At 44.7% G+C, this 22530-nt stretch overlaps 1 protein-coding gene across 6 annotated transcripts in view; it reads left to right on the top strand.

Annotated features, from left to right (window-relative positions):
- Positions 1-22530, top strand: part of LOC122543379 (SWI/SNF complex subunit SMARCC2-like) — a 157167-nt gene that overhangs the window by 111197 nt on the left and 23440 nt on the right. For 5 of the 6 annotated variants that reach the window (XM_043682053.2, XM_043682055.2, XM_043682054.2 and 2 more), the window contains exons 20-26: positions 886-1144; positions 8618-8779; positions 10542-10603; positions 12557-12683; positions 12906-13072; positions 18569-18703; positions 18830-19169. In XM_043682053.2, the coding sequence (XP_043537988.2) occupies positions 886-1144; positions 8618-8779; positions 10542-10603; positions 12557-12683; positions 12906-13072; positions 18569-18703; positions 18830-19169 (1252 nt within the window). The remainder of the gene's footprint in view (positions 1-885; positions 1145-8617; positions 8780-10541; positions 10604-12556; positions 12684-12905; positions 13073-18568; positions 18704-18829; positions 19170-22530) is intronic. The other variant, XM_043682052.2, reaches the window with a different exon arrangement.

Raw genomic sequence — 22530 nt, 5'->3', positions numbered from 1 at the left:
AGGCACACCACTCATGCCTTCTGCTAAAGCTGAACTCTCTCTGTGTCTTCTCCAGGCACTTTTTCCATCAGCTGGATAACTATTGCTATGCTGAACTCGATGTCTAATGTGAGTTAAGCTTGCTGTCCTGGCTGTTTCCACACAATTCCCCATCAGTGATCACAGGTTCTCATTGACAGCAGGAGCATTCATTGAAAGGAAACTGAAAGAAATAAGGACTTTGGTTTCCTTTGTGTGTTGGGGATCCTTTGCAGATAGTGATAAAAACGTCACTCCTTCCTTGATTCTCTGTACATCTGAAAATCACTCGGGCTCTGCTCCATGATGTCAAAGCTGCAGTCTGCTACATTCACCAACAAACGGTCATGGATGACTCAAAGGATGTTGAAGCATGTACTTTTGCATTCCCTTCAATCAAAAGATTGTTCTATCCAGACAGCAGCTATCCATTTTCTTCCTCTTCTCCCATCATCTAGTTTGTGAATCACATGATGCATGTTCCTTAAGTCCTTCATTTCTTTGTTCCCCTGTCATTTTTTTTTAATCCATGGTACAGACAAGGTGGCTACAGCCTTCTAAAGTCAGGGTTAGTGGTTTGATCTAATTGTAGAATGCAAACTCCAAAGGAAGATGTCTGAAATTTTGGTTTTGACTCTCCTCTGCACTAATGTTTAATTTTCTACCCTTTGGCACTAAGATCCCAAATCCATTTTCAGAACTGTCTACTGACAGGACAATTAAGATTTCAGCCAGAAGGAGCCAAGCAATGTAAGCATGGTATGGGGCAGCTGGCTGCGATATGAAACAGTAGTATTCTAACACTGTGTCTTTTTGAACACCCTGCTGGTAACTGATTCATTTCCTCTTCCCTTCTCTCCCATACAGGCACTGGAGATGTATAAGGATGATTGGAATAAAGTCTCAGAACATGTAGGCAGTCGCACACAAGATGAATGTATCTTACATTTCTTACGTTTACCGATAGAAGATCCATATCTTGAAGACTCTGAAGCCTCCTTAGGTCCGTTGGCTTACCAGCCAATCCCTTTCAGTCAGTCTGGCAATCCTGTCATGAGCACTGTGGCATTCCTGGCTTCAGTGGTTGACCCACGTGTGGCATCAGCTGCTGCAAAATCTGCATTAGGTAAGACAATTTAAAATTTTTGAAGTTGAATTGGAAGTCAGGCTGTACTGACTGTAATTTTAGAGTTACAATAGTCCTTGTTACACATGGTGGTTTACTGATCAGCATGAATACAGGGGAGTTGTATAAATTACGGCAAAGACTGTACTGATCAAAATATATACAGGAGAGTTATATAGGTTATAGATAGGTCTTTACTGATCAGAGCATGTACAGAGGAGTTGGAAAGATTGTATATAAAACCGTATGAACAGAATATGTACAAGAATTATATAGATTATAAATAAGATTATATTGATCAGAACATATACAGGAGAGATGTACAGATAGTAGATAGGGTTTTACTGATCAGAATATATACAGGAGAGCTATATAGGTTAATATATAGGGCTTCCCTGATCAGAATATCTGTAAGCATTTGATACTATGTCGCAAACAGGCATGCGAGCAAGGTTATAGCTAATGGAAGAAAAGAAGCAGTAACAACACAGGTACTGAATAAATTGAGAGTGAGGAATCAGAGAGAGTCTTGGTTCATTATTGTTTTTCTGACTCGAGGAAGCTTTGTATTGGAGAGCACCAGGTAACATATACTCTATTCCCCTACTGATAAAGCCCAGGATGCAATATGTTCCATTATCCATTCTCAACCTATCCAGCCATGTTCAGTGACCTTTGTTTTTCCTAATATGTAGTTATGATTTAGATCTTGGTGTATACAAAATACTTCAAGGCTTGCAGACGGTACAAAACGTGGAATCATTGTGAACTGTGAAGGAGCAATGTCGAACATTAAAAGGGCATGGATAACTTGGTTGAATGGGCAGATAGGTAGCAGATGAAGTTAGAATCATAGAATCCCTACAGTGTGGAAGCAAGCCATTTGGTCCATCGAGTCCACACCACCCTCTGAAGAGCATCCCACCCACACCATCCCTGTAACGCTGCATTTCCCATGGTTTATCCACCTCGACACTATGGGCAATTTAGCACGGCCAGTCCACCTGACCTGCACATCTTTGGACTGTGGGAAGAAATCAGACCACCCAGAGGAAACCTGCACAGAAACGGGGAGAATGTGCAAACTCCACACAGACAAGTTATCTGAGGGTGGGATTGAACCCAGGTCCTTGGCACTGTGAGGCAGCAGTGCTAACCACTGAGCTACATGCTGTTACCAGTTGAACGCAGAGAAGTATGAAGTTTGGTAGGAGAAATAAGGTTAATTGAAGGGTACAATTCTAATAAGGATGCAGAAGAAGAGTGACCTGAGTGTGTATGTGCATAAGTCATTGAACGTGGCAGGACAGATTGAGAATGGATAATGAAACGTATTGTATTATCAGTGGGGGAATAGAGTATATGTTACATGCAAGCATATGAATTAGGATCAGGAGTAGGCTATCCAGCCTTTTGAGCCTCTCTGCCATTCAAGGAAATCATTGCTGATCTAGTTACCCCACATTCCTACCTACCTTGATAGCCTTTCATATCTTGCTTACCAAGAATCGATTGACCTCTTGTCTAGCAAATATTCAAAGTTTTTTGATGAGCAATTCCAAATACTCATCATCATTAGTGAGAAGAAAATTCTCATGTCTTAAGTGAAAGACCCCTTATTTTTAAACTGTGGTCCCCTAATTCTAGATTCTCCCACAAGAGGAAACATCCTTTCCACATCCATCCAGTCAAGACCCCTCAGGTTTTAATCATGTTACCTCTTACTCTGCTGAACTCCAGCAGGCACAAATCTACCCTGTCCAATCTTTCCTTATAAGACAACCCACACATTCCAGGTATTAGCTGAGTCAACCTACCCTGAATTGCTCTCTTCCCCCACCCCCATCCCCCCACCCAATGCATTTACATCCTTCCTTAAATACGGTCCAATATTGTGCACACTATTCCAGATGTGGTTTGACCAGTGTCTTTTATGCCTGAAGCATAACCTCCCGACTTTTATATTTCATTTTCCTTGCATTAAATGATAAATCTCTGTTCACACTTCTGTTTTCTGAATTATTTGCATACTAACTTTTCACAATTCATACACTAGGAGACCCAGATTTTTCTGCGTCCCCAAATCTATGGAATTTTGAAAAAATAAAACCACCACTTCAACTATCTCACAAGCAACTTAGTTTTCATCCTAGAGTCTTAAAACATCATGACCCAGGGACTTGTCGGCCTGCATTTCCAACAATTTGCTGAGTACTACTTCATTGGTGGCAGTAATTTTCTGGAGTTCCTCCCTCCCATTTCCTGATAGCTATTTCTTGGATGTTACTTGTAACCTCAGCAATGAAGACTGATCCAAAATATCTGTTTTAAATTCCCTAGACTGATTTTCTAAAGAACCAATGCTCATCTTGTTAACTCTTTTCTTTTTTAAATATTCAGTATGCACTGGCTGAAATTACCATGAAGAATTGTCCTTCTCAACCTATCATCCAGCTCGGCACCCTATTCCTGCTTTTGTCAATACCCTTTGAATCATGTTTTAAATTCTTTCATGGGGTGTGAGCATCGCTGACCAGGCCAGCATTTATTGTCCAGCCCTAATTGCCCAGGAGGTTGTCAGCCACATTGCTGTGGGTCTCGAGTCACAACTAGGTAAAGATGACCGATTTCCTTCCCTGAAATGCAATAATGAACCAGATTGTTTTTTCTGACAATCGACTATGGTCATTATTAGATCCTTAGTTTCAGATACCTATTGAATTCAAATTCCATTATCTGCTATGGTGTGATTTGAACTTGGGTCCCCAGATCATTAGCTGGGTCTCTGGATTAATAGTCTATTGGTAACACCACTAGGCCATCGACTCCCATTATTCAGAAGAAATATATCTGACCCCCTTTTTGGAAGGCATTCAATATTTCAGTGTCAACCACTTTCTGTGGCAGAGATTTCCACAGGCTCACCACTCTCTGGTCGAAGAAATGTCTCTTCATCTCATTCCTAAATAGCCTACCCCATATCCTTAAACTGTGACCTCTGGTTCTGGACTCCCTGGTCATTGAAAACATGCTTCCTGCATTTATCCTGTTAAACTTTTATAGGTTTCTATGAGATCCCCTTTACTTTTTTCTCAACTCCAGTGAATGTAGTCCTAATCGATTTGGTGTCTCTTCCTACATCAGTCCTGCCATTCCAGGAGTCGGTCTAGTAATCATTTGTTACACTGCCTCCATAGCCAGAACATTCTTCCTCAGATAAGGAGACCAAAACTGCACACACTACTACAAGTGTGGTCTCATGAAGGCCCTGTACAATCGCAGCAAGACATCTCTGTTCCTGTACTCAAATGCTTTTGCTGTGAAAGCCAAAATACCATTTGCCATCTTCACCACTTGCTGTAGCTGCAATGTTTATTTTCAACGACAGGTGTACAAGGACACCCAGGTCTTGTTGCACCTCCCTGTTTCCAAATCTATCAGTGTTGGGATAATAAACTACGGAGTCATACAGCCCGCAGACTCTTTGGTCCAACCAGTTCATGTCGACCATAATCCCAAAGTAAACTACTCCCACCTGCCTGCGCTTGGCCCACATCCCTCCAAACATTTCTTATTCATGTACTTATCTAAATGTCTTTTAAACATTGTAACTGTGCCTGCATCCACCACTTCCTCTGGAGGTTTATTCCACCCATGAAGCATGCTTCCATGAGCCTGGGGCTTGTCGGATTCGTCTGCTTTTCTTTTTGTGTCTTTTTTTTTGCTCTTTTTTTTCGCTTGTTTTACTTGGCTCTTCATGAAGAGCTCAATCGTGGCAGTCATAAAGTAGGCCCAGTGCAGACTCATGACGACTTGCAAGAAGGCCCAGCCCAAACTTGTGGCGGTCGGAAAGTAGACCCAGTGCAGACCCGTGGCGGTCAGAGAGTGGGCCCAGCGCAGACCAGTGGCGGTCGGAGAGTGGGCCCGGCACAGACCTGTCGCGGTCGGAGAGTAGGCCCAGCGCAGACTCGTGCCGGTCAGAGAGTACGCGCAGCAAAGACCCATGGCAGCCGGAGACTATTCCCAGCGCAGACTCCTGCTGGTCAGACAGTAGGCCCAGAACAGATACGTGGTAGTTGGAGGGAAGGTCCAGCGTAGACCCCTGGCAGTCGGAGAATAGGCCCAGTGCAGATTTGTGGTGGCCAATGAGTAGGCCTGGCGCAGACTCTTGGCGGTCGGAGAGTAGACCCAGAGTGGACTCATAGTGGTCGCAGAGTAGGCCCAGCGCAGACCCGTGGCGGTCAGAGAGTAGGCCCAGCGCAGACCCGTGGCGGTCGGAGAGTAGGCCCAGCGCAGACCCGTGGCGGTCGGAGAGTAGGCCCAGCGCAGACCCGTGGCGGTCAGAGAGTAGGCCCAGTGCAGATTCATGGCGGTCGGAGAGTAGCCCATCGCAAACCCGTGGCGGTGGGAGAGTAGGCCCAGCGCAGACTCGTGGCGGTCGGAGTGTAGGCCCAGTGCAGACTCGTGACGGTTGGAGAGTAAGCCCAGTGCAGACTTGTGGCGGTCGGAGAATAGGCCCAGTGCAGACTCCTGGCAGACGAGAGTAGGCCCAGCACAGACTCGTGGCAGTCGGAGAATAGGCCCAGCACAAACCCTTGGTGGTCGGAGAGTAGGCTCAGCACAGACCCATGGCAGCAGGAGACTATGCCCAGCGCAGACTCCTGCCGGTTGGAGAATAGGACAAGCACAGACTCCTAGCAGTCGGACAGTAGGCCCAGAACAGACACGTTGTATTTGAAGGAAAGGCCCAGCATAGACTCCTGGCATGTTGGCAAATAGGCCCAGCGCAGATTTATGGTGGCCAAAGAGTAGGCCTGGCGCAGACTCTTGGCGGTCCGAGAGTAGGCCCGGCGCAGACTCCTGGCAGCCAGAGAATAGGCCCAGTGCAGACTCCTGGCGGCTAGAGACTATGCCCAGCACAGACTCCTGCTGGTCGGAGAGTAGATCCAGCACAGACACTTGGTAGTTGGAGGGAAGGCCCAGTGCAGACTCCTGGCGGTTGGAGACTATGCCCAGCGTAGACTCCTGATGGTCGGAGAGTAAATCCAGCACAGACGCGTGGTAGTTGGAGGGAAGGCCCAGCGTAAACTCCTGGCATGTCGGAGAATAGGCCCAGCGCAGATTTATGGTGGCCAAAGAGTAGGCCCGGCGCAGACTCTTGGCGGTCGGAGAGTAGACCCGGAGTGGACTCATAGCAGGCGGAGATCAGGCCCAGCGCAGACTCCTGCCAGTTGGAGAGTAGGCCAAGCGCAGACTCGTGGCGGCCAAAGGGTATGCCCAGCGCAGACTCCTGGTTGTCAGAATGTAGGCCCAGCACAGACTTGTGGCGGTCGGAGAGTAGGCCCAGCGCAGACCCATGGCGGTCAGAGAGTGGGTCCAGTGCAGACCCCTGGCAGCCAGAAGGTAGGCCCAGCGCAGACTCATGGTGGTCAGAGAGTAGGCCCAGCGCAGACCCGTGGTAGTTGGCGAGTAGGTCCGGCGCACACTCGTTGCGGTCAGAGAGTAGGCCCAGAGCAGACCCCTCGCAGTCAGAGAGTAGGCCCCGCGCAGGCTCGTGGCAGTCGGAGAGTCAGCCCAGCACAGACCCCTGGCAGTTGGAGAGTAGGCCCAGTGCAGACTCCTGGTGTTCGCAGAGAAGGCACTGCGCAGATGCCTGGCGGTCAGAGTGTAGGCCCAGCGCAAACTAGTGGCGGCCAAAGAGTAGGCCCAGCACAGACTCATGACGTTCGCAGAGAACGCACTGCGCAGACCCCTGGCAGTCGGAGAATAGGCCCAGCACAGACCCTTGACGGTCAGAGAGTAGGCCCAGCGCCGACTCATGGCGGTCAGAGCGTACGCCCAGCACAGACTCCTGGCAATTGCAGAAAAGGCTCTGCGCGGACGCCTGGCGGTCGGAGAATAGGCCCAGCGCAGACTTGTAGTGGCCAAAGAGTAGACACGGCGCAGACTCATAATAGTCAGTAAGTAGGCCCAGTGCAGGCGGTCGGAGAGTAGACCTGGCGCGGACTCCTAGCAGTCGGCGAGTAGGCCCGGCACAGCACAGGCACAGGCTCATAGCAGTCGGAGAGTAGGCCCAGCGCAGACGCATGGCGACTGATGATCAGTACATTTGTTGCTATGCATTGAACTATGCAGCATCAGATATTGGTTGCACCTCAACTGAGTTCAGACATTTTAAAGAAATTGCAAATTTTTCTTGGTGCTTCTGGGACACAGGTCATCCCCATGAGAAATCCTATATTACAGTCTGTGCTGGATAGTAATATACTTGCCCTAGAGGGGATGACAATTAGTTGACATTTTTATGTAGATCTGAATGCTTTACAAATAGGGAGATGGTCTTTTTCAAGTGGGGCTGAGGTCTCTGAGAGTTCAGAGAGCTCTGACTCCTTCCAGATGTACTTCAATTCTGAGCAAATGTTATATCACAAGAGAGGGCCATAAGGATTGGGAGGATCCTGGTTAGGCAATAGTGTGTGATTAGAAGACAGTAGCAACATAGTATTCATTTTCCTTGCTTTCTTTCAAATTAGTTTGAAAAATTGAAGCACAACTTGCAACAATCTTAACAAAACGCATCAGTATAGTTGACTGATTAGTATTAATGCATCCTGGAAAATTAAGTCATACTGCACTTTGAGACAACACAATCCAAATTCAGAGGGCAATGAAGAGTCAACCACATTGCTATGTATCTGAAATCACGTGAGATAGTAGATTCTCTCCCCAAAAAGATGTTAGTGAACTAAATCTGTTTTTCTGACAATCCAGTCATTTTATGATCACTGTGACGAGAGAGGGCTTTTTATTCCAGCTTTGCTAATTACTTGAATTTAAGTTGCACCAGCTGCCATGTTTTGATTTAAGTCCATGTCTCTGCATCATTCATCTGGTAACATGAAGACTATATTGCGATTCCTGTGAAATACTCAGCCAACTAGATTCTGTCACCTGCATATTGGAAGCAAATCCTGAACGTGAGAATGAATTAGCTTTTTTGATCAAGCAAGAAGCATTCAAGCATTTTTCGCAATTAAAAGATGACTGTAGAATAAAATGGTGGTGGGGGGAGCGGTCAATGTCTAAGGATACGGGGTAGGTAATTCAGGACTGAGATAAGGAGAAATTTCTTCACTCAGAGAGTGGTGAGCCTATGGAATTTTCTGGCATAGAGGGCAAAGCATTGAATGTTTCAAAAAGGAGTTAAATATCACCCTCAGGTTTAAAAAGATCAAAGGGTATGAGGTGAAAGCAGGAACAAGGGATTGAGTGGTAGAGCGGATCAAAGTCCTACTCCTATTTTCTATGTTTCTGTGTAAAAGGCATATCGTAAATGAAACCATTCGATATGCAGTTTCACCGTTCTGCTTCACAGGACTCTGCTTGTAACCCAAATAGAGAACAGGAAATTCATGTCTAAACGTACAGGACATTATGCCTCTTCCATTCTAATTTTTTGGGCTTGCTTTGCAGAGGAGTTTTCTAAGATGAAGGAGGAGGTTCCCTCAGCTCTGGTAGAAGCTCATGTAAAGAAAGTAGAAGATGCTGCTAAAGTCACTGGGAAGGCAGATCCAACATATGGACTGGAAAGCAGTGGAATTGCAGGAACTACCCCAGATGAGCCAGAGAGGTTGGGTGAGTATATGTGATGAATGGGGCCAGGGAGCCAAAGGTAATGGAGCTGTCACAGTGAACCTCTTGTCTTTCCTGATTAGCTGTACCAGAATAGACCAGAATATCTGACAACTTCTTCACTTGCATGTCATTGCAATTTGTCATTCATTTAAGAAAGATCCCGTTGAAGTAATTTTACAGATTTAAGTCCAAATGTTCTGTGGCAGGCACAAAATATTCAGATTTTCAGAGAAAAGGTTTGGAGAATGGAAAAGAAAGCTTGCTCACTTCCTACGCAGCATCTTCCCCCTGCTTTCTTATCCCCATTTAAACCACTTCCTCCTTTCTCCATGATCACCACCCATTCCTTCCTCCTGCCCACCAATCTCCTCACCTCATCCTCCCCATGACCTCTGCTTTTTCTGCACTGATTCCCTCCTTACTCTCCCTGACCACTCCCAACCACCTTCTCTGGTTCCATTGACCTCTTCTCCTCTTTCTACCCTCCCCCCAAGCCAATTGAAATGGAGTCGAGAGTTTGCATGCAGAGTGCAAAGTGCTGGTACTTTCACAAGTTACTTCCTCACTATGTTGAGAGCAAAAAAAACTTCCAGCCCAGAAACAGGCCCTTCGGCTCTCCAAGCCTGAGCAGATCCAAATCTATTGTCTAAACCTGTCGCCCAATTCCTAAGCATCTGTATCCCTCTGCTCCCCACCTACTCTTGCATCTGTCCAGACACACCTTAGATGAATCTACCGTGCCTGCCTCTACCACCTCTGTTGGCAGCACGTTCCAGACGCCCACCACCCTCTGTGTGAAGTACTTGCCGCATGTATCCCCTTTAAACTTTCCACCTCTCACCTTGAAAGCGTGACCTCTCGTTATTGAATCCTTCACCCTGGGGAAAAAGCTTGTCTCTCTCCACCTTTTCTATACCCTTCGTGATTTTATAAACCTCAATCAGGTCCCCCCTCAATCTCCTTTTTTCTAATGAAAATAAACCTAACCTACTCAACCTTTCTTCATAGCTAACACCTTCCATACCAGGCAACATCCTCATAAACCTTCTCTGCACCCTCTCCAAAGCGTCCACATCCTTTTGGTAATGTTGGGACCAGAACTGTACACAGTATTCTAAGTGCGGCCAAACCAATGTCTTGTACAATTTTAACATGACTTGCCAGCACTTATACTCAATACCCTGTCCGATGAAGGCAAGCATACTATATGAGCTCTTGACCACTCTATCCACTTGTGCAGCCACCTTCAGGTACAATGGACCTGAACTCACAGATCTCTCTGCTCATCAACTTTTCCCAAAGCTCTTCCATTCATTGTATAAGTCGCTCTAGAATTAGTCTTGCCTGAATGCATCACCTCACATTTGTGGACTCTGGAGTTGTTCACAGCAATGAACAGAATATTGTAAAATATGTAACTTTGTCTGAAATATTTTGATTGACTGAGGATTACATCAGTGGTGCTGGAAGAGCACAGCAATTCAGGCAGCATCCAACGAGCAGCGAAATCGACGTTTCGGGCAAAAACCCTTCATCAGGAGTAAAGGCAGAGAGCCTGAAGCGTGGAGAGATAAGCTAGGGGAGGGTGGGGGTGGGCTCTGTTCAGTGAAAGCTTGTCAGAGTTGAAAACACCATTAACGATCAATATTATATGCTAATCACTTTTGCATGACATTGATGAAATTTCTAGCAATCTTGCACAGCCAATGGATAGCAACTGAAAAAGGAGATGTAAAATGTTGTTTTCCTTCCCGTTTCTCAGAGGAGGCTGGCGATGAAATGAAGTCAGATACCCAATCAGCAGAAGAGAAAAAAGAAACAAAGGTAAAGCTGCTTGTTGTTACTGTTCTGATACATGCAAGTGCTCTATTTCAGTCCTTTTGTCCTGACCTCCCAACTTCCTCCTACAAGCTCCTTTTTCTCCACCCCCTAACTTTCATTACCCACAGCTTCCTCCTCCTCACTCCCCACAACCCCCAACACTCTCCCTCTCCACAAACTCCAACTCTATCCCTTCAACACCCCACAAACTCCAACTACCACCCTTCCCCCATCTCCCCTTCCTTCCCAACAACATCTAAGTCCCTTCCTCCCAAATTCCTCCTCCCTCCCGTCCTCTTCTTTCCCCCAACCTGATCCTTTCTCCACCCCCTCCCTCCCACTCCCACAGTCCCATCTCTATCCCCTTGCTTTCCCACTCCCACAACCTGCTCCCTCTCCTAGCATTGACTCTCATTGCACCAATTTCACCATCTCTCTGTACTGACCAAGTTGGGATATGTAACTACTCAAAATTAGATCTGTTATACATATGGCTTCAAATGTTGCCACCAGATCCAAAGGAACACAGATTTAAGAACCCAAGGATGCTTAATGGAAACCAAAATGTTCTTGCTGCATGTGGCATAAATGTTGTCGCTGCCCAACCTTAAATCAAATCTTTCATGTTGCTGATTTCTCACAGCAACCAGCCATCAGATAAGAATGCGAATTAGTAAGGTCCACTCAGCTAGTTTATTGCTGAGAACTTGCCAGTATGACCTGGACTCAGACCTGAAGTATTTCCCATTCAGTTTACAGGTGCTTCAAAGAAAGAGCCGCCATCTTTATTTGTCTGCACTGCATTAGTTGTCATGTTTCATTGTGCTAGAGAAGGCCAACACTACCAACTCTAACAATGAAGCAGTGCAGAAGGATTTCTACAACTTTTCCTGATGTTTCAGTGAAGGAAACATTGTTTGGTGCAGTTGAAAAAGGCCTTCAGTCTTTTGTCAGTGCTGAGCTGTTGATGCCTGCAATTGACTTTACTGTTCATGGTTGGGATGTGGGAAATCAGCCAGTGCTTGCATTCAAAATCTCTGTCCAAGAAGAAGTGTGCACAGATGTCAGGTCACGTGTGGGAGGTTTGTCCTGATGCCCATGTTCAGATATTCTGTCCCATTGAATGTGCAGGAATAGGGTCATCTGGGAATAGAGTAGAGAAAATGGGGAGCAATAATAAAAGTGATCTAACAAATTAGCTACTGTATACAATCTCTTCCCTCCCCTCTCAGAGCAACAAAATGCTTTTATTGTTTCTACAATGAGAATGCAAGCTGAAATGTGTTTCTCACTTTGTAATTCATTTTGAATTTGCATTTTAAGAAATTGTAACTTTGAAGCCATTTCCTTTTATTTGTTCATGGGATGAAGGCATCACTGGCTTGGCCAGCATTTATTGTCCATCCTTCATTGTCCAGAGGATAGTCAAGAGTCCACTGCATTACTGTAGGTCTGGAGTGCCATGTAGAACCCATCAGATAAAGATGACAAATTTCCTTCCCTGAAGGACATTGGTAAGCCAGATGGGTTTTTACACCAATTGATATTGGTTACATCATTGGCATTAGCCTAGCTTTTTATTCCAGATTTTAATTTAAATTTCACCATCTGTCATGGTGGGATTCAAACCCCTTCCCCGAGGACACCAAATGACCTTCTCTAAAGGACATTTGTGATTGGATTTTTACAATTGACAATGGTTACATTAGGCTAGCATTTGTTTTATTCCAAACTTTTATTGGCTTTAAATTTCACCATCAACCATTGTAGGATTCAGATCTGCATCCCCAGGATTGAGTCCAGTTTATTAATCCACCTCCTTCCCATTTACACTGGCATACAGCACATTGTCATTCCTGGATCCATGAACTTCCACAGAGGAATATCTTATCTTTTCCTCTATATGTCTGTCACTTGTCCTAGTGCCTTCTTTTGACTTTGCTGCTTTGTTTTTAGGAGAACAAAGAAGTAGTAGTGGAAGATGAAAGTAAGGAGAAACAGCCTGACTCTTCGAAAAAGGAAGAAGATAAAACAAAAGAATGTGAACCAGAGAAAGAAAATGAAAAGGCTGAGGTAGAAGTAGGTAAGTTCAACAACGTTGTCATCGAATCTGCACAGATCTTGCAGGAGAGTTGCATGTGAATGCACATGGCCTTTGTATGCTGGGTCTCATAAACAAGACAAACTCAGAGCAGGCTCCGAGGGGAGAATGAAGAGAAACTTAAAACCAAAAAATTGCAACAAGATTACAGATAAATGTCGAAAGAATGTGCAGTAATTCATTACTTTTTGTGGTCAATTCCAGCAGACATAGAAAGGGAGAAAGAAAATAAAGAATTCCCGGAGGATGGAGCAAAGAAGGATGGCGAGTCAGAAACAGATAAGAAAACAAAACTGGAGAGAGATATTGGTGAAGGGAATCTGTCGACAGCAGCAGCAGCAGCATTAGCTGCAGCTGCAGTTAAAGCAAAGGTAAGTGTCCATATGGTTCCAATGCAGATTAAGGTTAAGTAATTATATAAGGCTTTGAAACCGTAATCTGTTCCTCGTGTTGTTGCTCACTGGCTCATAGCTTGGCAGTTGTCTAATAGATCTGTGTTTTGATGATCTGTTTGTACCGAAATTAATCTGATTCCATGGTTGAACCATAAAATAGTACAGTACAGAAGGAAGCCTTTGAGCGTATATAGTCTGCACTGGCTCTTTTGAAGACCAATCAAGTTAAGTCCACTCTCCTACTCTTTCCCCATACCCCTGCAATGATTTCTTTTCTGTACCCACTTGAAAGCATTTATGTAGTTCCTATGTGGTGCCAGAATAGAACACAGTCCTGGAAAAAACTGAAGCTTTGTACTAACACAGCACTTGTCATGACTTCTAGTCAACTCAAAAGTACCTTACAGTCTATGAAGTTTTAGCTGTCTGGATACAGAATTGGCTGGTCGACAGAAGACCACTAGTGGTAGTGGAAGGAAAATATTCTGCCTGGAAGTCAGTGGTGAGTGGTGTTCCACAGGGCTCTGTTCTTGGGCCTCTATTCTTTGTAATTTTTATTAATGACTTGGATGAGGAGATTGAAGGATGGGTTAGCAAGTTTGCAGATGACACAAAGGTTGGAGGTGTCATTGACAGTATAGAGGACTGTTGTAGCGTGACATTGACAGGATGCAGAGATGGACTGAGAGGTGGCAGATGGAGTTCAACCTGGATAACTGCGAGGTGATGCATTTTGGAAGGTCGAACTTGAAAGTTGAGTACAGGATTAAGGATAGGATTCTTGGCAGTGTGGAGGAACAGCGGGATCTTGGGGTGCAGGTACATAGATCCCTTAAAATGGCCACCCAAGTGGACAGGGTTGTTAAGAAGCATATGGTGTTTTGGCTTTCATTAACAGGGGGATTGAGTGTTTAAGAGCCATGAGATCTTGTTGCAGCTCTATAAAACTTTGGTTAGACCGCACTTTGAATACTGTGTCCAGTTCTGGTCGCCCTATTATAGGAAAGATGTGGATGTTTTGGAGAGGGTTCAGAGGAGGTTTACCAGGATGCTGCCTGGAATGGAGGGCTTATCTTACGAAGAGAGGTTGACTGAGCTCGGACGTTTTTCATTGGAAAAAAGAAGGAAGACAGGGAACCTAATTGAGGTGTACAAGATAATGAGAGGCATAGAGTGAGTTGATAGCCAGAAACCTTTTCCCAGGGCAGAAATTGTTAACACGAGGGGTCATAGTTTTAAGCTGGTTGGCAGAAAATACAGAGGGGATGTCAGAGGCGGGTTCTTTACGCAGAGAGTTGTGAGAGCATGGAATTCATTGCCAGCAGCAGTTGTGGAAGCGAGGTCATTGGGGATATTTAAGAGACTGCTGGACATGCATATGGTCACAGAAATTTGAGAGTTCGTACATTAGGTTTACCTCACATCAGGATCAATGGTCGGCACAACATCGTGGGCTGAAGGGCCTGTTCTGTGCTGTACTGTTCTGTATGTTCTATATGTTCTATATAAGTTTTGTTTGAAATAAGATCAGTTTTGTGATGTTGGAAATGTGGCAGACAATGTACAAACAACAATGTGATAATGAATAAAGAATCTGTTTTGGCAATCTTGTTTTGAGGCATAAACATTGGCCTCAGTGCGCACAGTTTACCTTTGCTGACCCAAAGGCCTCATCAGAAACAAAGCACTTCAGTATGGCACTGGAATGTCAGTCTTCATATTTGTGCTCAACCCCTGGAGTGGAACATGAACCCTGTGAGCAGCACGGTGGCTCAGTGGTTAGCTCTGCTGCCTCACAAGGCTAGGGAGCCGGGTTTGATTCCAGCCTCAGGCAGCAGTATGAAGTCATATGTTTGGGGGGGAGGGGGAAGAGTCCGAAGAGGCATGACAAGCTAAATGGTACAATTCTAAATAGGAAGCAAGAACAGAGAGAGCTGGAAATGTTTGTTAGATAGAGTGGGTTATGATCACAAAGATAGATTGAGGGATTAAAGGGTGTTAAATCAGACAGGGATATCATGAGGAGAGAGAACTAGAGGTTAGATTAAAACAAAGAACTGCGAATGCTGGAGATATGAAACAAACAGACAAAAATTACTGGAGAAACTCTGCAGATCTGGCCATATCTGTGGAGAGAAAACCACGTTAGTGTTTTGAGTCCAGTGTCCCTTCTTAAGAACTAACTGAGAGATTAGTCTCTCTCAATGGTTTGATGAGGAGTGAGATTGAGGGCATCTTTATTTTCAACTTTATTTTTAGTTCATTCACAGAATGGGTGTCACTGGCAAGCTCAACATCCTTAATTAAGAACATAGAACAGTACAGCCTAGGACAGGCCCTTCGGCCCTCAATGTTGTGCTGACCTTTTATCCAACTCTAAGATCAAACTAACCAACATATCCTACATTGTACTATCATCCATGTGCCTATCCAAGAGTCACTTAAATGTCCCTAATGTATCTGACTCCACTACCACTGCTGGCAGTGCATTCCACGCACCCACCACTCTCTGTGTAAAGAACCTACCTCTGACATCTCCCCATACCTTCCTCCAATCACCTTAAAATTATGCCCCCTCATGATAGACATTTCTGCTCTGGGAAAAAGTCTCTGGTTATCCACTCTATCTATGCCTTTCATCATCTTGTACACCTCTATCAAGTCACCTCTCATCCTTCTTCTCTCCAGTGTGAAAAGCCCTAGCTCCCTCAACATTTCTTCATAAGGCATGCCCTCCAAACCAGACAGCACCCTGGTAAATCTCCTCTGCACCCTCTCTAAAGCTTCCACATCCTTCCAATAATGAGGCGACCAGAACTGAACACAGTATTCCAAGTGTGGTCTAACCAGGGCTCTACAGAGCTGCAACATAACCTCGCGGCTCTTAAACTCAATCGCCCTGCTAATGAAAGCCAACACTCTATATAGCTTCTTAACAACAGTATCAATTTGGGTGGCACCTTTGAGGGATCTATGGACATGGACCCCAAGATCTCTCGGTTCCTCCACACTACCAAAAATCCTGTCTTTAACCCTGTATTCTGCATTCAAGTTCAACCTTCCAAAGTGAATCACTTCACGCTTTCCAAGTTGAATTCCGTCTGCTACTTACCAGCCCAGATCTGCATCCTGTCAATGTCCCATTGCAACCTACAACAGTCCTCCACACTACCCACCACTCCTCCACCATTTGTGTTATCAGCAGACTTACCAACCCACCCTTCCACTTCCTCATCCAAGTCATTTATAAAAATCACAGAAAGTCGATCGCTGCGGAACACCATTGGTCACCGAGCTCCAGGCTGAATACTTTCCATCTGCCATCACCCTCTGTCGTCTATGGACCAGCCAATTCTGTATCCAGAATGCCAGATTTTCCTGAATCCCATGCCTCCTTACTTTCTGAATGCACCTACCATGGGAAACCCTGTCAAATGCCTTGCTAAAATCCATGTGTACCACATCCACTGCTGTACCTTCATCAATATGTTTTGTCACAGCTCAGAGAATTCAATAAGGTTTATGAGTCATGACCTGCCTCTCACAAAACCATGCTGACTATCTCTAATCAAGCTATGGTTTTCCAAGTAATCATAAATCCTGTCTCTCAAAATCCTCTCCAATAATTTGCCCACCACAGACATAAGACTGATTGGTCTGTAATTCCCAGGATTATCCCTATTGCCCATTGAAAAGATGGTGAAGCTACATTCTTGAATCAGTGCAGTACTTGTGGGTAGGGAGACCCACAATGCTGTTAGGAAGGAAGTTCCAGGACCTTGTCCCAGCAACAGTGATACAATTCAAAGTCAGGATTCTGTGTGCCTTCGATGGGAACTTTCAGATGGTGTTTTAATGTATCAGCTGCCCTTACCATTTTTAACATAAAGAAGGATGAGTTTAGAAGATACTGTCAAAAGAGCTTTGACAAGTCACAACAGTGTTTCTTGTTGATGGTACGCACTGCTGCCACTATGCTTCATTCATGGAGAGTGACTATTTCAGTTGGTGGATGGGGTGCCAGGCAAGTGAGGAGTATACCATCACACTCCTGACTTGTGCCTTGTGACCATAAACAGGCTTTGGGGAGTCAGGAGGGGAGTTACTCACTGCAGGTTTCCCAGCATCTGTCCTGCTTTTGTAATGACTTTATTTATATAGCAAGTCTGGTTCAATTTCTGGTCAATAGCAGCCCCACCCCAGATGCTGATTATGGAGGTTCTGAGATGGTACTGCTCATTATAGATGTTGGGATTGAAATTTACATGGTGGAGTGGAGAATTGTCAGACGAAATTTGATACAGAGCCATACAAGATGATATTGGGGCAAGTGATGACAAGCTTTTTCCAAGTGATAGGTATTAAGGAGTATCTTAAAAGAGGAGAGGGAGGTGGAAAGGCACAGATGTTTCACAAACGATTCCACAGCTTATGCTGAAATAACTCGAGGCATGACCACCACTGCTGCAATTATTAAAAACAGGGATACACCAGAGGCCAGAATTGGGGGAGAAAATGTATGTCAGAGACTTGTGGGATGGAAAAAGATTACTAAGCAAGGGAGTAGCAAGGGACATGGATGTTTCATACACGATATCCATATGTTAAATTAAGCAACAAAAGACTTGCAGAGATTTACAAGTACAAACATTGGTTTTCACCTTTTCCTTCTGGGCCCTTTACCTGTCCAGAAGTTAATCCCAAAGCAAGAACCTAGCTCTTTGTATATAAATAACCCCACTGCCAAATTTACAAAGCAGAAAAAACATGCTAGATAAAGATAAACTATTTCCACTAGTTAGGGATTCTAGAACAAGGGGGATTATTTGAAGAATTAGAGCCAGGCCATTCAGGGGGGATGTTATGAAGCACTTATACACACAAGCTGTAATAGAGGTTTGGATCTGTCTTTCACAAACAGCAGTGGATGGTAGGTCAGTTGTTAAATTAATCTATCTCAGATTTAACATTCTGGTAAGCAAAGGTATTAAGGAATATGGGCCAAACGCAGCTATATGGAATTAGGTCACAAATTGGTGATGACCTCATTGAATGGCAGGACAGAATGGCCTACCCATGTTGTCCCTGAAATACTCAAGTAACAAATTACACCAGGTGCAGTAAAAGAACTCAGCTTTCAAATGCAAAAGTCTGATGAGCATCTCAATCAACTTAAAGGGACCTGCATCTCTAGCTCCAAATACAGAGGGATTTGAAAACAAGGACTGGCAGATTAAATGGAGGTAATTCCTAGTTAGAGCCAATGCAGATCAACAGACGCAGAGATGATAAGATTCTAAAAAATTTTTTCTCAAGATTTGAACATAGTTGGTCAGGCCACCTTTATGATGAAGCTTAGTTGCCCACTGTGGTTGGCCTATTTGAACTGCTGCAAATTTAATGTTAATAATCATCTTACAATAGTGTTATGGTGTGTAAGTATCATTGAATTGAATTCTTCTTCTTCTACAGCACCTTGCTGCAGTGGAGGAGCGAAAAATCAAATCATTGGTAGCACTACTTGTTGAAACACAGATGAAGAAACTTGAAATCAAACTGCGACATTTTGAAGAACTTGAGACTATTATGGACAGAGAGAGAGAGGCTGTAAGTAGCTGTTCGGAGCAACTCCAGCTCAGAGTAGTAATTGCAAGAGGTTCTTGACCATGTCATTGGAATTTGTATTTGTAATATGGTTTGATTACTTCTTCCATCATATTTTCAATATAACAGTTGGAATACCAGAGACAACAGCTTCTCTCAGACAGACAAGCCTTTCACATGGAGCAACTGAAGTATGCTGAGATGAGAGCACGGCAACAACACTTTCAACAAATGCATCAACAGCAGCAACAACAGCATCAGCTCCCATCTGGCCCCCAGGCCAATCAACAACCAGCCATCATTCCTACATCTGTGCAACCAGTACCGCCTGCTGCAGTTCAACAGGGAACTGTAAACCAGGGTTCAGGTGATTCCATAACTCAGTCCATTCCACAACAACAGCAGACACCACCAACACAACAACAGCACCAGCAGCAGCAACAGGCTCAACCTGCCGTTCTTCCTCATGGTAAGTGCAGAACTGAATAGAATATTCTAGTTAGCTTAAAACTATTTTATACAAGCAAGGGCATAGGGAAGCTAGAATCGGGAGTGGATCTGAACACTGATTTTGGTGACACATCACAGAGAGCTTTTGCATATTCTCCTTGTCACTGACTGGCCTAAACCCTTGTGCAGTGGCCCTGGCTCTAATAACCGGGACCTTGCACCAGGGTCCGGCCCAGTCAGTGACTGGGACCTTGCACCAGGGTCCGGCCCAGTCAGTGACCGGGACCCTACACCAGGAATCAGATTTGGGAAAACAGATTTTGTTACAAATAAGGCCGGATCCTGGCAAAGTTGGCTGGCAACAGTTCCTTGAGGATAACTCTGCAGCAATGCAGTGGGGAGGATTCAAAATGGAATTTGAGAGACTGCAGGCCCAACATGCTCCCTTTAGAGTGAAATGTCAGAGCAGCACACCCAGAGAATTCTGGCTGTTTAGGAATGTTCAGACTGACTATAAAAGAAAAGAGAGGCATTAAACACATGCGAATGGAGCAAATCCACTGTGGACCTAGTGAAGTGCAGTAAGTCTTGTAAGGAAACCTAAAAAAGCAATCAGGGAGCAAAAAGGGATCATGCCAAAATGCTGGCACACAAAATTATGGAGAATTCCAAGGCAAATATATTGAATAAAAGGGAATAACAAGTGAAAGAGTTGGGCCCATTAGGGAGCAAGGGAATCATCTCTGCATCAAGCAAGAAGACATTGGTCGAGTGTTAAATGAATACTTCACATCTGTCTTTAATCAGGAGAATGAAGATGTAGGTACAGATTTCGGGAAGATAGACTGTATGGTTCTCCAGCAGATTGATATCAGGCATTTTGAGGTTTCGGCAGCTTTAAAAGTGATCAGATCCTCAGGTCCGGATGAGTTGTATCCCAGGATGCTGTGGGAGGCGAGGAATGAAATGACAGGGACCATGACCCAAATATTTAATCCCTCTCTGGCCACAGGGGAGGCGCCAGAGGACTGTAGGGCAGCTAACGTGGTTCCACTTTACAAGAAAGATGGTAAAGATAAACCAGGGATTTACAGACCATTGAGTCTCACGTCAGTGATAGGAAAGCTAGTGGAAAAAATTCTGAAGAGGAGAATGAATTTCCATTTAAAGAGGCAAGGTTTTATCAAGGAGAGTCAACATGGCTTTGTCAGAGGGAGGTCATGTCAAACCAATTTGATTAATTTTTCTGAAGGCATAATAAAGTGTGTAAATAGTGCAGTTAATGTAGTTTATATGGATTCAACAAAGCCTTTAACAAGGTCCCACATAAGAAACTGATAAAGAAGGTAAATCCACATGGGATCCAGGCTAATTGGGTAAGTTGGATCTAAAATTGGCTGAGTGATCAGAGGCAGAGATTGGTGGTAAAAGACTGTGTGACTGGAGTCCAGCATGTAGTGACGTACCACAGAGATCATACTGTGTCCATTATTCTTCGTGATATGTATGAATTATGTCAATTAGGATGTGGGGGAGGGCATGATAAGTGGCACAAAACTTGGCCTGGTGGTTGGCAGTGAAGAAGAAGGTGTTAGGTTACAGGAGGATATAGACAGGGTGGTTGGATGGGCGGAGCAGTGGCAAATGGAATTTAACCTTGATAAGTGAGAGGTGAGCCACTTTGGAACAACTAACAAGACAAGGGAATACTCCATGAATGGCAGGACACTGGGAAGGTCAGAGGAATCTTGAGGTGCTTTTCCACATCCCTCAAAGTGGCAGGGCAGGTGAAGACGGTAGCTATGAAAGCATACAGGGCACTTGCCTTTATCAGTTATGGAATAGATTGTAAGAGCAGGGAGGTTATGTTGGAGTTGTACAGGACTTTGGTTCGGCCACACTGGAGTTTTGTATGCACTTCTGGTCTCTGCACTATAGGAAAGATGTGATTGCACTGGAGGGGGAGCAGAGGAGATTTGACAGCATGTTGCCTGGGATGGAATCATAGAGATGTACAGCTCGGGCACGGAAACAGACACTTCGGTCCAATTTATCCATGCCAACCAATATCCCAGATAAATCTAGTCCCATTTGCCAGCACTTGGCCCATATCCCTCCAAACCCTTCCTATTTATATACCCATCCAGATGCCTTTTAAATGTTGTAGTTGCACCAGCCTCCACCACTTCCTCTGGCAGCTCATTCCATACACACACCACCCTTTGTGAAAAAGTTGCCCCTCAGGTCCCTGTTAAATTTTTCTCCTCTCACCTTAAACCTATGCCCACTAGTGCTGGACTCCCCCACCTCAAGGAAAAGATCTTGCCGATTTCCCCCTATCCACACCCCTCATGATTTTATAGACCTCTATAAGGTCACCCCTTCGTCTCCAACACTCCAGCGAAAACAGCCCCAGTCTATTCAGCCTCTCCCTATAGCTCAAACCCTCCAATCCTGGCAATATCTTTGTAAATTTTTTCTAAACCCTTTCAAGTTTCACAACATCCTTCCTATAGCAGGGAAATCAAAATTGCATGCAGTATTGCAAAAGTGGTTGAACCAATGTCCTGTACAGCCTCAACATGACCTCCCAGCTCCTGTACTAAATGCACAGACCAGTAAAGATATGTAATTGGGGAAGGGGAAATTATACTGCTATTAGACGGGAGCTGTGGGGTATGAATTGGGAATTGTTCTACAGGAAAGGCACAACAGAAGAATGGAGGCTGTTTAAGGAGCACTTGTTGTGAATGTTGGATAACTTTGTCCCACTGAGACAGGCAAAGAATGGCAAGGTGAAGGAGCCTTGGATGACAGGAGCAGAGGAGCTTCTCGTCAAAAGGAAGAAAGAAGTTTACTTAAGGTTGAGGAAGCAAGGATCTGGTGCAGCTTTAGAGGAATACAGGGTAGCTGGGAAAGAACTCAACAATGGACTGAGGAGAGCTAGGAGGGGGCATGAGAAAGCCTTGGTGAAAAGGATTAGGGAAAACCCAAAGAAATTCTACACGTACATGAGGAATAAGAGAGTGATCTGAGAGAGGGCAGGGCCAATCAGTTATAGTGGAGGGAACTCGTGTCGGGAGTCTGAAGATGTAGAGGAGGCCTTACATGAGTTTTTTGCTTCAGTTTTCACTCGAGAGAGGGGCCTTGTTGATAGTGAGAACACTGTGGAGTAGGTTAATAGGCTTGAACAGATTGATATTTAGAAAGTGGATGTGCTGAAAATTCTGGGAAACATCAAGATAGATAAGTCCCCAAGGCTGGACCAGATATATCCAAGGTTACTACGAGAAGCAAGGAATGAGATTGCTGTGCCTCTAGTGATGTTCTTTGCATCCTCACTCTCTGCACGGGAGTAGTTCCGGCTGATTGGAGGGAAG

The sequence above is a fragment of the Chiloscyllium plagiosum genome, unplaced genomic scaffold (assembly GCF_037043375.1).
Source record: "Chiloscyllium plagiosum isolate Xiang-an unplaced genomic scaffold, Cpla_swu_hap1 HiC_scaffold_53X, whole genome shotgun sequence".
NCBI lineage: Eukaryota > Metazoa > Chordata > Chondrichthyes > Orectolobiformes > Hemiscylliidae > Chiloscyllium > Chiloscyllium plagiosum.
The sequence above is the reverse complement of the archived record's forward strand: the minus strand, read 5'-3'. Positions and strand labels throughout refer to the sequence as shown.